The following is a 12,284-nucleotide window of genomic DNA, read 5'->3' as shown; positions in this document are numbered from 1 at the left end:
ATTGCATATTGTGTTACCACCGCACATCACCAATCAAGCGAACGCATGCCGCATGTTCCTACACTTGATGCATTTTTTACTAAGTAGAGCTCCGCACTGCACATGCCTCATTCTGAAAGATCGGCCCATGACACTTTTAGTCTAGAAGATAAACACTGTAGACCACCTGAAGATGATTGGAATAAATTTAGCTAGCAAATGTTGTCTTTGTGAAAATAACATTGAAATTGTTGATCATTTGCTCTGGTTTTGCCCTTATTTTCAAGAGATTTTCTCCCTTACGTGGTTGAATGTTAAAATGGAGCTCATTCATATCCCTTTAGGCAATTGATTACTGGGCCTATGCTGACTAAGTTCTCATGCAAGTGGTGGTGGTTTATATCTGTTTGGTCGAGAGTTTGGGAAGAAAGAAACAACTGATTTTTTTAGGGAAAAAAAAACTTGCCAAAGTCAATTCTGTTGTTTATCCAATTCGGCCTGTTTTGTGATGTGAAGCTTAATTGGAAGGATTCAAATCTCTTGTGGCTAGGCTACCGGTGAATAGTCTTTTGTGTGTCTTGGTGCCTTGGAGGATGCTCTGACTAAGTTCTCATGCAAGTGGAAGAAAGTTTGGAGGTGGTGGTTTATATCTGTTTGATCGAGAGTTTGGAAAGAAAGAAACAATTGATTTTTTAGGAAAAAAAAGAAACTTGTAAAGTCAATTATGTTGTTTATCCATTTCGACCTATTTTGTGATGTGAAGCTTAATTGGTAGTATTCAAATCTCTCGTGGCTAGGCTATCGGCGAATAGGGTCTTTTGTGCGTCTTGGTGCCTTGAAGGATGCTCATGTATGATATCGAATATTATAATATGTAAGCTTGTGATATTTCATTAGTCGGATGACTCCTTGTCATCTGGCTAACCTGTATCTCTCTTTCTGGCTGATATTTATTGGATCCTATTCTTCTTCAAATAAAAAACATCATCCAAACAAAAGAAAAAGCTTTCATATGAAAACCATAGTTGGCAAATTCGTTAAGTAAGCTTGTGACTCACAGACTTGTTTTGGATCAGCCCTTAATCAAGTCAAAAAACTGTGTTGACTTGGAAATGCCCAAGTCAAAAAAACAATGTTTTGGCTTAGTCAAGTCGACTTAGTTTTATCGAGTTGGCCAACTTGCACGAGTTATGACTCATACATACATACTTGTTTTCAGTGTTTTTTTAATTATAATATAATAATCATAAGTTTATAGCTACGGTTAGCCAAATAGGGGTAGGCAGTTACTTATTCTTTATATATATATATATATATATATATATATATATATATATATATATATATATATATACAACAAAACATGTTGGTCGGTATTAATTAGACATTTCCAATGCCTTTTTCGTAAATCTAACCATGCATATGCATTTGGTGTGGTCCATTTGCTAGAAACTGATTGTTGAATCCTCGTAATCGGATCAAGAACTATAATTTTTTATGCTTTGATATTTATGAAAATACTGAACCATTGATTTTCAAGCCCTAAAAGATCTTTCTTATAAATCGTAATTGGATGATCTATGAGTCTCTTTCTATAAATCTAAGCATCTAGGTAAATTAAAAAAAAAAAGTGATAAAAAAAAACTATGAAAATTTCAGTTTATACCAACAAACATGTTTTGTTGATAGACATATTCTAGTTACTCATATACATATATAAAGGAAAACCTGATGCTTGGACGCATGTCTGTGTGCCGCGGACTGCTGCTAAAATTATTCTTTTGCCTAGGTTTTTAGAGGCGGTCTGCTAAAAAATGCAAAAAAATAATTGTGTCGCAAATCACGCGCATAATCAGTGGCGCAAAATAGTCTAATAAAAGTGAACGATTTGTGTGTGGCAGAGAAGGGGGGGGGGGTAGAACACAATTATGTTCAAACTTTTATGGTACATATTGTTGCACCCAAAATCTTGGAGAGCCTTGCAACGTGCCATAGGTATGGGACTTGGTGTGGTGCATGGGGTTGAAGAGACGTGTGCATGCCACTGATAGTGCCGTGTGCCTGAGCTTGACACTGGGTTGTGCAAAGGGGTGTGGCATGTACACAAGTTGGTGCAACGCAGGTGCTGAAAAGGTGTGTGCATGTCACTGATTGTGTCATGTGCTTGAGCTTGGCACTAGACAGTGGAATGAGTGTGTGACATGTGCACTGTCAGGGTGCAGTGCACATTCATAAGAGGTGCGTGCATGCCACATATGGTGTCCTGTGTTGGAGTGGGGCACAGGGTTGTGCAAGGAGTGTGGCATGTGCCCAGGTGTGGTGCAGTGCAGATGCGGCAACAGATGCATGGATGTGTGTGAAGTGCGGTGGAAGTGCCCCAAGAGTGATGGATTGGTTGGTTGCGGCGTGCATGAGGCAGTCGGGCCAACCCCGTGGCAAATAGGCTTTGCCCATGTGTGCAGAGTTTGGTACACATGCATAACAATGGTGTCATGTGTTGCACAGACCATTGTCGTGCGTGGTGCATGTGGCGTGCGAAGCACAGCATGCGGTGGGCACGTAGTTGCGGTGAGCTTGGTAAGGGCTTGGCATGTGCAGCAATGTGCGCAGTGTGGGCACAGTTGCGTGCACAATCTTTGATGTGATAATCCAACGAGCATTTGAAGTTGTTTGGGGCCAAGATCGAAGATTCACCGTGTAAATGGACTATGGAGAACGCGTGGGTGAAGGTGGATTTGAAGAATTCGGAAGTTGAAAAATTTATGGTTCCCCAAGTGTTATTCAGGTTCCTCTTGCTGGCAGGGGCCTCGCTCCTAAAATACCTATATAGGGGACCTCCTGTTTGAGCTGTCTGGCACATGTTGCAGCAGCTTGGCATAGGCACCCCCTATATCGCACGGGCAGCACTGGGAGTGCATGGGGGTGTCCGTGTGTAGTGCAAATCCCCCATGGGACGCAAGCAAAGGCCTTGGGTGCGCGGGTAGGCGACTCTTGATGCGGCGGTGCGGTCCCAACCGTGCATGGTGGCACGGGGTTGTGCAAGTGAGTGCACAGCGCCAGCGAATGAGTTTGGGTGGTGCTTATCGCTATGGCATGGAATCATCAACTGGTCTTCGGACTGGGGGTCGAAAGACCTGGTCCCTTCGGTGGTGAGGTTATGTTGGGGGCGTGCCCATGGGGCTGCTAGCTGCTCCATGGCACGCGAGGCTAAGGCATTCGTGCGTTGTTGGCTCGGATGACTGGAATTGAGGAGAGGTGGCGTGCAATGATGGTTGGAGGCATGACATGCATCGGTAAAGGCTTTGGGATGTGTTATGCTCCCCATGACCCGTGTTGGATGTTGGTTAAGTCGGTAGTGCTGCGAAGGCACGTTTCAGCCCTTGTCAACGTGCGCTTGCTTGTGGGAGTTGTAAGGCACGTTTGGCTCGGTGGTTGAAGGTGCTAGCCGGTATGGGACGGCTATGCACGTAAGTGGCGATCAGATGCACGATGGACCATGTTCGGAAGGATTTCTTGAAAAGAAGGGTTTGCTAAGTTGATGTTCCGCTGGGTAAGAAGTTTACGTGTGGAAAACACGTGCTGTGAGGCTGACTAGGCCGTGAGGCCTAGTGCCGCACGGGCCTTCCTTGGCTTGAAAGGCGAAAAATTTGGCCTTGGAAAATTAGCCCGTGACACATATATTTATCTATTTTAATGAATTAAATAAAAAATGAAAAGTACTCGTTCATCCTCATAAAAAAGAACGCGTATGAGGTCAGTTGCTCTAATGTTGTTCATCCACGTAAAGAACATCTCAAATACCTTCTAGATGGATCTCACATTTGTTTTCATAGCCGTTGATGCCCTAATGTCCTCTAAGATTTGTAAAGAAATAGTTCCTTCGTGGTATTTGGGATGTTATTCATGGCTTGGATGGACAACATTTTGATAATCAATGTTTGCTCATACCTTATATTCCCTCTCTATCAAAAAATAATCAACAGTTTGAGCTTATGTTTGGCTTGATCTCGTGAACTTCTGGTTATTATGAAATTTAGAAAGTGAATCTCATTTGCACAATACCCACAAACAACCAAACTTTAAAAAGTGAGTCATGCACAATACTCTTAAAGCAAGCCTTTGCAAATGAGGCATCATGAGATTCTAGTTATCATTCTAATGAGACCTTGTGATTTAAGTTCTCATAAGATTTAAAAAGTAATCTCATTTGCACAACACCCCAAAAACAACCAAACTTAAAAAGTGAGTTGTGCACAATACCCCTAAAGCAATCCTTAGCAAATGAAACCTCATGAAATTCAGGTTATCATTCTCATGTGACCTTGAGATTCTAGTTCTCATGAGATTTAAAAAGTGAATCTCATTAGCTTACCCTGCAAGCAACCAATTATACCCTTAATGATGAATATTTTTATTGTAATTTGACTTTTTTTTTAATAATCTAACTATGGTTAGGTAGATCCTTACCAAAACAAAAGCCGCCCATGTGGATTCGATCCTAGGCCTTTAGCTTGACACAAGACCCTGCTTACAACATGGGATATCACCTCGTTGGTAAAATACAAGCCAATGACTTATGCTTTAACATAAGTCAATAAAAAGCAGGCTCTTGTTTGATAGTTTCTAAGCAAAGATTGGCTTATATTTTACCAACGAGGCTCCACTTGTCTAAGGAGCAGCCAGTGCACATGACTTTGTGTTGGGAAGTTGCAAGTTCAAATCCCAATGATATCACTGTATAATTGGTAGGGGTCTGCTTACCCCGAGCTTGCCTTTAAAAAAAAAAGTTTGGCTTATATTTGAGGTTTAAAAAACATGTTGGGGTTCATATTCAAAACTAGGGATAAAAGGTTGGCTATGAAAAAAAAATTTTCTTTTCATATACCATATTTTTTCATTTCCAAATGTGACCTTAGATCATATTTGAAGTGGTAAATATTTCTTAAAAACTTAGATTTTTTTTTCCTACAGAGAAAGCTGGGGTTGGGCAGACCCTTACCAGTTATAGAACCATACCATTTGGGGTTCGAACTTGCAACATCCCAACACAAGGTGACATGCATTAACAGCTCCTACCAGACAAACTGAGGCCCCGTTATTAAAAAAAATAAATTTTTGTCATAGAAAAAGCATGAGTGGCTATGAAACACCGTTTTCTCCATCTACTGTGGCGGAGAAGTATTTCATGTGCACGATTGTTGAAACCATACATGTGGAAAAAAATATTGACTCATTTTCCATAAGCATGAAAATGTTTAAATTTTCGCCCACCCTAGACGATTTTCCCTTTTGTCTTTTTTTTTTTCAAATGCAGCTTAAATACGGAAGTAAAAGTAATTTAAAAAATCATTTATATTTAAAAATATATAAATTTTTATTTAATTTTTACTCAAAGAAACCATTCCTCAGTCTGCCGTACTTACGGTCTCTATTCATGTCGGCATAAAACTCCGAGGGCTTACCCTCGACCCCAAATTTCGGCTCTTTGGGTGACGCTCATAAGATTTGAACCAAAACCGCTCGTCAAACGGTCTGCGCTAATCCCAGTAGGCCAAACGCCTTCGGTCAGAGTATATATAATTGAGAGGGGAATAAAATGGAAAGTCGTGGAAGTGGTACTCTCTCTCTCTTTCTCTCTCTCTCTTCGCTCATCGTTGTGAGCTCCATTCTTTTCGAGTTTACCAAGTAAGAACTCTCTCTCTCTCTCTCTCTCTACATGAGTTGGGAAAGGGGTTTTAGGATGTTGGTCGATTGGGTTTTGAGATATAATTTCGTGGTTTAGAGTTTTGATTGCCAATATGGTTTTTGGTTTTTGGTTTTCTAGGGTTTTACTTCGTGGGTGTGCTTGTTATCATCTTCCTGTTAGGGTATTTTTTAAGGGGAGGGTAGTGGGGTTTGAGATTTGGAGTTTTTTGCTCCGCAGATTTTTGGGATTTTGGTGCTTGGTTTTGGGGGTTTGTAGGAAACAAAGGGTTTTGGAGTCAAATACTCAAATCTCTTTGCATTCGTCCACTTTGGTGTTTCATGGAGATGTTGAAGATGAAATAATTTTGTGTGAGGTTTCTTTCTGCTCGTTTTTCTTCTCCATATATTCAATTTGGATATAATTTGTTCGAATATGGAGAGTGGGTTTAAATTGAGTGATAGTTCTCAAGGAAGTTTAGGTTTCTATTGTTGTAGTCATTCCTTTTGCTTTCATAAAGCAAACCTTAGAGATTTTGTATTTTTGTAGTTTTACACTTCTAGTTTGATTTTTTCCTTAACTTCTATTGCACACGTTCGTCTTAAGGTAATCTGGTTTTTCTTCATTTTTATGAATATCTCGAGTATTTAGTTTAGATTAGGGTTTGATCATAGAAATTGTGGCTTTTAATTTAGTTATTTTTTTCCGGATGCTGCTTCTGATTGTAGCATTCGTTAACAGAAAGGATATAAGTGTTTCTTGGGGTGTATACATGATAGCCGTCCATATGTTGTGCGTTTGTGCTCGTTTTTTATATTCTTCCTTTTGTTGGATTGCTATAAAGTGCCTTGCAATTGAGAAAATCTTTCAGTTTGGTCATTATATTTTCGTTTTTGTTGAACAGGAGTGTAGAATTCTTCCCATTTGACACTGTATTTTCTAGTGGTGCATGGTGGATGAGGAAAATTGTTGCTTGTAGATGAATCAGCCTCATGATTGAGGTTCTATCTTGTTTCTTCCACAATAATAGGTATATTGGAGTGAAAGGTTTTTTCATTTCACAGGCTAGTGAAACTTTAATTACAAACATGTTGGTTAAGTTGATTTTGGCCGACACAGATGCATTATCAATGACTGAGTTCACTACATTAGGGAAATTGGACAGGTTGTAGCTTGAACTGAAACTTGAGATGCAATGCAATAAGGAAGAGGCCCTACGGGCTAAAGGGATTGCAGAAAAGAAGATGGAGAATAAGGATTATGTTGGCGCGCAAAGGATGATTTTAAGAGCAAAGCAACTCTTTCCTGATCTGGAGAATATCTCGCAGATGCTAACTGTCTGTAGTGTACACTGCGCTGCTGAAATCAAAATCCAGGGGTCTGAAATGGATTGGTACGGAATCCTAGAGGTTGAGCCAACAGCAGATGAGGCCTCTATCAAGAAACAGTACAGAAAGCTTGCTCTTCTTCTTCATCCTGATAAAAATAAGTTTTTTGGTGCCGAATCTGCCTTTAAGCTTATTGGAGAGGCAATGAGAATTCTTTCTGACCAGGCAAAGAGGGCAATATATGACATAAAGAGGAAACAGGCGATGAGCAGAACTAGGCCTAGTCTCTCTAGGAAGCGTGCTTCTTCTGCAAAGAAGCAACCCGTATTTCCTACTGGCTTTCAGAATCATACCACACCACAGTTTGCAGGCATGCATCAGCATCAGCAGCACCCTCAATCAACGGCTGCGATTTGGCAGCAGACAGCAGCCATGAATTGTCAGCAGCAACAATCCCAATCAGCAGCCACGGGCTGGCAGCAGCAGCAGCAAGCCCAGTCAACAGCTTCAACCACATTTTGGACAATGTGCCCATTTTGCTCTATGAGATACCAGTATTACAGGACTATTATGAACAAAGAGCTGCGATGTCAGAATTGTATGAAGCCCTTCATTGCCCATGATATAAATGTACCAGTCACTGGATCTGGAACTGGAACAGGAATTAAACAATCCTCGTATTCAGGAAGTGGTTCTAGTGCTCATAGACCTCCACAACCAGGAACTTTTGGAGGCACCTTTAGTGGCATGGGTTCTCAGGGGAATGTTGCTGGTGCATCAATGCCACCAAAAAGCTCCAATGAAGTGAAGCAGGCTGAAAGTAGGACCACTTTTGAAGCTGAAAAGGTTGATGAGTTAAAAAATAAGGCTACTATGGAGAAGCAATCTGTAAATGAAAAAGCGAGGAAGAGAAGGAAAACAGTTGTATCTGAATCCAGTGACAGTGAGGAGTCTGAGGACATTGACAGTGAGGAGTCTGAGGACTTTGACAGTGAGGGGTCTGAGGACATTGACAGTGAGGAGTCTGAGGACATTGACATGCAGGAGCAGTTTCCTGCTGTACAAAATGATGGGGTAAGCAACCAGTGCCCACGACGATCTTCTAGGAACAGGCGTCATGTTAGCTATAATGAAGATAAGGCTGATGGGGATGATAACTTTGTGAGTGTCCCTCATTCTAAAAGGTCAAAAAAGAGTAAAACATCTGAAGGTGATCAGAGGAATGAAACGGATTCCACTCAAGAAGCAAAAAGCACAGATGGGAAATCCAAAGGTAATCCTCCCCAAGATCAGGAGGAGAACAACCAGAAAGTGGGAAATTCTAAAGAAAACAATAAATTAAACACAAATAAAGTAGAAACAAGTAATGTGGAAAGAAATGGTAATAGTAGTGGTGAAAGAACTAGGAGTAAAGGTCCTGATGAAAGTGACGAAGATAGTGAGACGTCACCAGAGTTCTTACAGTGCCCTGATTCAGAATTCCATGACTTCGATGGTGACAAAACGGTGCACCATTTTGCATCAGATCAGGTCTGGGCCGTTTATGATAACTCACATGGGCTGCCTCGTTATTATGCAGTGGTCAGAAAAGTTCTTTCTACAGATTTCAAACTGCGGATCACATGGTTTGAGCCATTCCCTGGTTGTGAGGAAGAAGAAAGTTGGCTGGATGCCGAGTTGCCTGTAGCTTGTGGGGGATATTCTCTTGGCAAAACTATAGTTACTGAAGACCGTCTAATGTTTTCTCATCTGGTCACATGTGATAGGGGCCGTGGTAAAATGAATTACAAGATTTATCCTAAAAAGGGTGAGATCTGGGCCCTCTACAAGGACTGGGATATTAATTGGAGCTCTGAGCCACAAAACCTCCAGCATTTTAAATATGAAATGGTGGAAGTACTCATGGATTATTCTGAGGATGCAGGTGGAGATGTCGTGCTGTTGGTCAGGGTGAAAGAGTTCCAAAGCTTGTTCATGAGAATGGTAAGTAACGGATCTGCAGTTGCCTTTCATATTCCGGGGGGACAGTCCTACAGGTTTTCTCATCAGGTCCCTGCATATAGAATGAGGGGAGATGAGAGAGAAGACGTCCCAGAAGGCTCCTTTGAGCTCGATGTTGCTGCTTTGCCATATAACTTTGAAGATTCTTTGCCTTCCAAAAGCTTGAAGGAAGGTGAAATTGAAGGAACAGGTATAAGGCATCAAGGAACTAATTCTTCAACCTCCATACATGCCTGTGTGGACAAGGAATCCGTTTCTGGCTTGCAAAAGCCAAAAGCATCTCCATCTGATAAAGTCATGAAGGATGAATCAAAGAAAAAGCATGCCAAGGAAAATGAGGATGTTAAATGCAGTGAAGAGGGTTTGCTGGATAGGAACACTGTCATGGATATGAAGTCTGATTATAAAAATGCCAGTAAGTGTCCCAAAGATGAAACAGAAATAATGAACAAGAACTGTGTATCTAAAAGCGGTGAAATCTCTCCGAGTTTTTGTGAATGGAATTCTGTGAATACCACAGGGGAAAAAGATAAACCATGCCCTTCTTCACTGTTACCTGGAAAGAACCCTGTTCAAATTAATTCCAATCAACATTTGGACAATGATGCAGGGAACAACCATGCTGTCGGTGCTTCTAGACACTGTCACCCGCTTCAGGCAGAGGCTCAGGATGCTGATGTCTATGAATTTCCAGATGCAGAATTCCATCCCTTTATGGATAATAAGTCTATTGATAAGTTAAAAACAAACCAAATCTGGGCAGTATATGACGATCTTGATTGCATGCCTAGGTTTTATGCACGGATAAAGAAAATAGATTCTTCAGCAAGCAAAGTGCATATTACGTGGCTAGAAATTATTCGCGAGGACATGTTGGATAACGAGGTTATGTGGCTGGATAGGGAGCTACCCGTCTCTTGTGGGATGTTTAGAGCTGAAGGTAGTGGCTGTGTCAGCCCAAAATCATTCTCTCACCGTGTGAGTGTTGACGCAAGTTGGAGTAAGGGAAAATATTGGATCTATCCACAACAGGGTGAGGTGTGGGCGATATACAACAAATGGAGTTCTGGATGGACAAAATCTGATCACAAGAGCCACAAGTGTTCAATTGTGGAAATTGTTTCCACTTACAGTCCTGAAAAAGGGGTGAGAGTTCGCCATTTGACAAGGATCAAGGGACATCATACTGTCTTCAAGCATAGTGGGAGATCAGAAAGTAATATCCCAAGAGACTGGCTGCTGCAATTCTCTCACCAGGTCCCTGCTTTCAAATTAACAGATGAAGGCAATGGAAAGTTGAGTGGATGTTGGGAATTAGATCCTGCATCTCTCCCACCAGATCTTTTTGTTTGAGGCCCAAATGCAGCCTCAGACAAATCCCCAGTAATTGACCTGTCTATTCTCATCTGAAGTTGGGCTAATGTGGTGGACAAGGCTTCCTGTAAATTGTAAAATTGGATCGAGCAGGTTATCAAGGATGATTACCTGCTTGTTTCCTTTTTTTTTCCTTCTTTTTGGTCTGCTAGGATCTTATTATACTTCCGACAGTTGACTCTGTCATTTGAGTAACCCACTGCCCCTGTACCAAAGTTGACTCATCCATGTTTTTATGTGGATATTTCTTGATGGGCACGTGAGGTTAATCACATTTATAGATTTCTGTTCTGCTTGATCCTCTCGATTAACAAACAACAGAATTCAAATCTTCAATTTGGTAGCTACATTCCTTTTCTGTTGCTTTTTTTTCCCTATTTCTAATATCTATTCCTGTTTCTCTTCTGTCTTACCCCACTTATTGATTTATGGCACTGGGCATTCTGTTGTATGATCTCACTTGGAATAGTCTTTTCTGGACTTGTGGGCCATGAGATCTTGGAGGGAAAGAAATTTAAGGTAAGCCTGTGGCACCACCTTACTGGAAGTTTTTTTTTCTTTTTGTTGTAAATCTTTACTCCATGTAACTTCTGATATCCAAAGGAGATATAGAACTTAGTTGCTTCCTTTTACTCAATATAAATATTGGCAAGAATTGGTGGATGCATTGTGTGTGAAAGCTCCTTGATAATTGAGTTTACTTGTTCATGTATGGAAACAAGTCCACCATGCTTGATCTGCAAACCAAGCACCATTCATTCTATGCCTTCTGTTTTTCTTTTATTTTCAACTGGTGTGTGCATTCATCCATGTTCCTGTCCCCAAATCGGCATGGCCGATCCAAAAGTGTGTGTGTGTGGCTGCTTGCGCAAGTGTACAAGTGTGCCTGTGTGCATGCATGTGTTCTGTGTCTGACTTCTGTTTTCCTTTTCTTTTCAACTGGTGCACACACACATGCATTTTCCTGTCCCAAATTGGCATTGCCTATTCAAAATGTGTGCATGCATCTATGCCTGACTTCTTTTTCTTTTACTTTTCAAGTGGTGTAGCATGCATGCATGCTCCTGTCCCCAAATCTGTGTTGTCTATGCTAAAGCATGTCCGTGTGTGTGTGGTTGGTGGCTCCTAAATGGGCGATGCCTATGCAAAAGTGTAAAGTCCATGCTCCTGGCTACTTGGCAAATGGTGAATGCTCTGTGCACTTCTGTAATACCAGCTAGCTAACTACGTGATTCTACAATCAGAGCAGTAAAGACCTTTATAAATGTTCACCAAATGCTGCATAAGTGATTGAATGCAACTAGGAACAATTGGAGTTTGCCAAATAATTCAGATCCTCATGAAATGCTGTCAGGAAGATGCGTGATGCCAGCTTCGGTGAAGTTGCCAAATAATCTTGTATTCAGTTCCTCTTGAAATGCTATCAAGAAGATGCGTGATGCAATCATCGGTGATGTGCTTCCTTCATGGTTTGAAAGCTACTCATCAATTGTTATTTTGTTTTGGAAGGTTAGGTTCACTGTGCTGAATCACGCTCCGCAAACTATGAGATGATTTGGTTCAATTGGTTATATCTGCAAGGTATGAGTTGAAATCTGCTGTTCTGAGAAGTGGCAAATGAAACGCCCTAGTGTTGCTATTATTGTGGTTAGCGGCTGTGCCATATGCAAGTGTAATTTGTAAGAGCCCTGGGCACAGTATTTAGCTCCACCATTTGGCAAATGGCAGCATTGCTGAAATGTATCGTTTCTCTGACATATACTGGTTATATTTTCAAAATACTACAAAAAACACGATAATTTGGTAGGTGGTGGTGTGGTTTACTGAAAGTATTGTGATTTTATGATTAAAAGGACATTATTGTAATTTTATTGCATTTCCTATGCTTTGATGGGCAAATTCTAGGGAAAGAAAGACTT

The 12,284-nt window shown here is 41.0% G+C and overlaps 1 protein-coding gene across 1 annotated transcript; it reads left to right on the top strand.

Moving 5' to 3' along the window:
- Window positions 1-5,588: 5,588 nt before the first annotated feature.
- On the top strand, window positions 5,589-10,701 carry LOC149820719 (uncharacterized). Its single transcript, XM_089982970.1, has 3 exons — window positions 5,589-5,664; window positions 6,567-6,692; window positions 6,815-10,701. The coding sequence occupies exon 3, from the start codon at window positions 6,853-6,855 to the stop codon at window positions 10,342-10,344; it is 3,492 nt and encodes a 1,163-aa protein (XP_089839096.1). The 5' UTR covers window positions 5,589-5,664; window positions 6,567-6,692; window positions 6,815-6,852; the 3' UTR covers window positions 10,345-10,701.
- Window positions 10,702-12,284: the final 1,583 nt, after the last annotated feature.

The sequence above is a fragment of the Nuphar pumila genome, chromosome 12 (assembly GCF_984573655.1).
Source record: "Nuphar pumila chromosome 12, dmNupPumi1.hap1.1, whole genome shotgun sequence".
NCBI lineage: Eukaryota > Viridiplantae > Streptophyta > Magnoliopsida > Nymphaeales > Nymphaeaceae > Nuphar > Nuphar pumila.
This window is presented reverse-complemented; position numbering and strand designations above follow the sequence as displayed.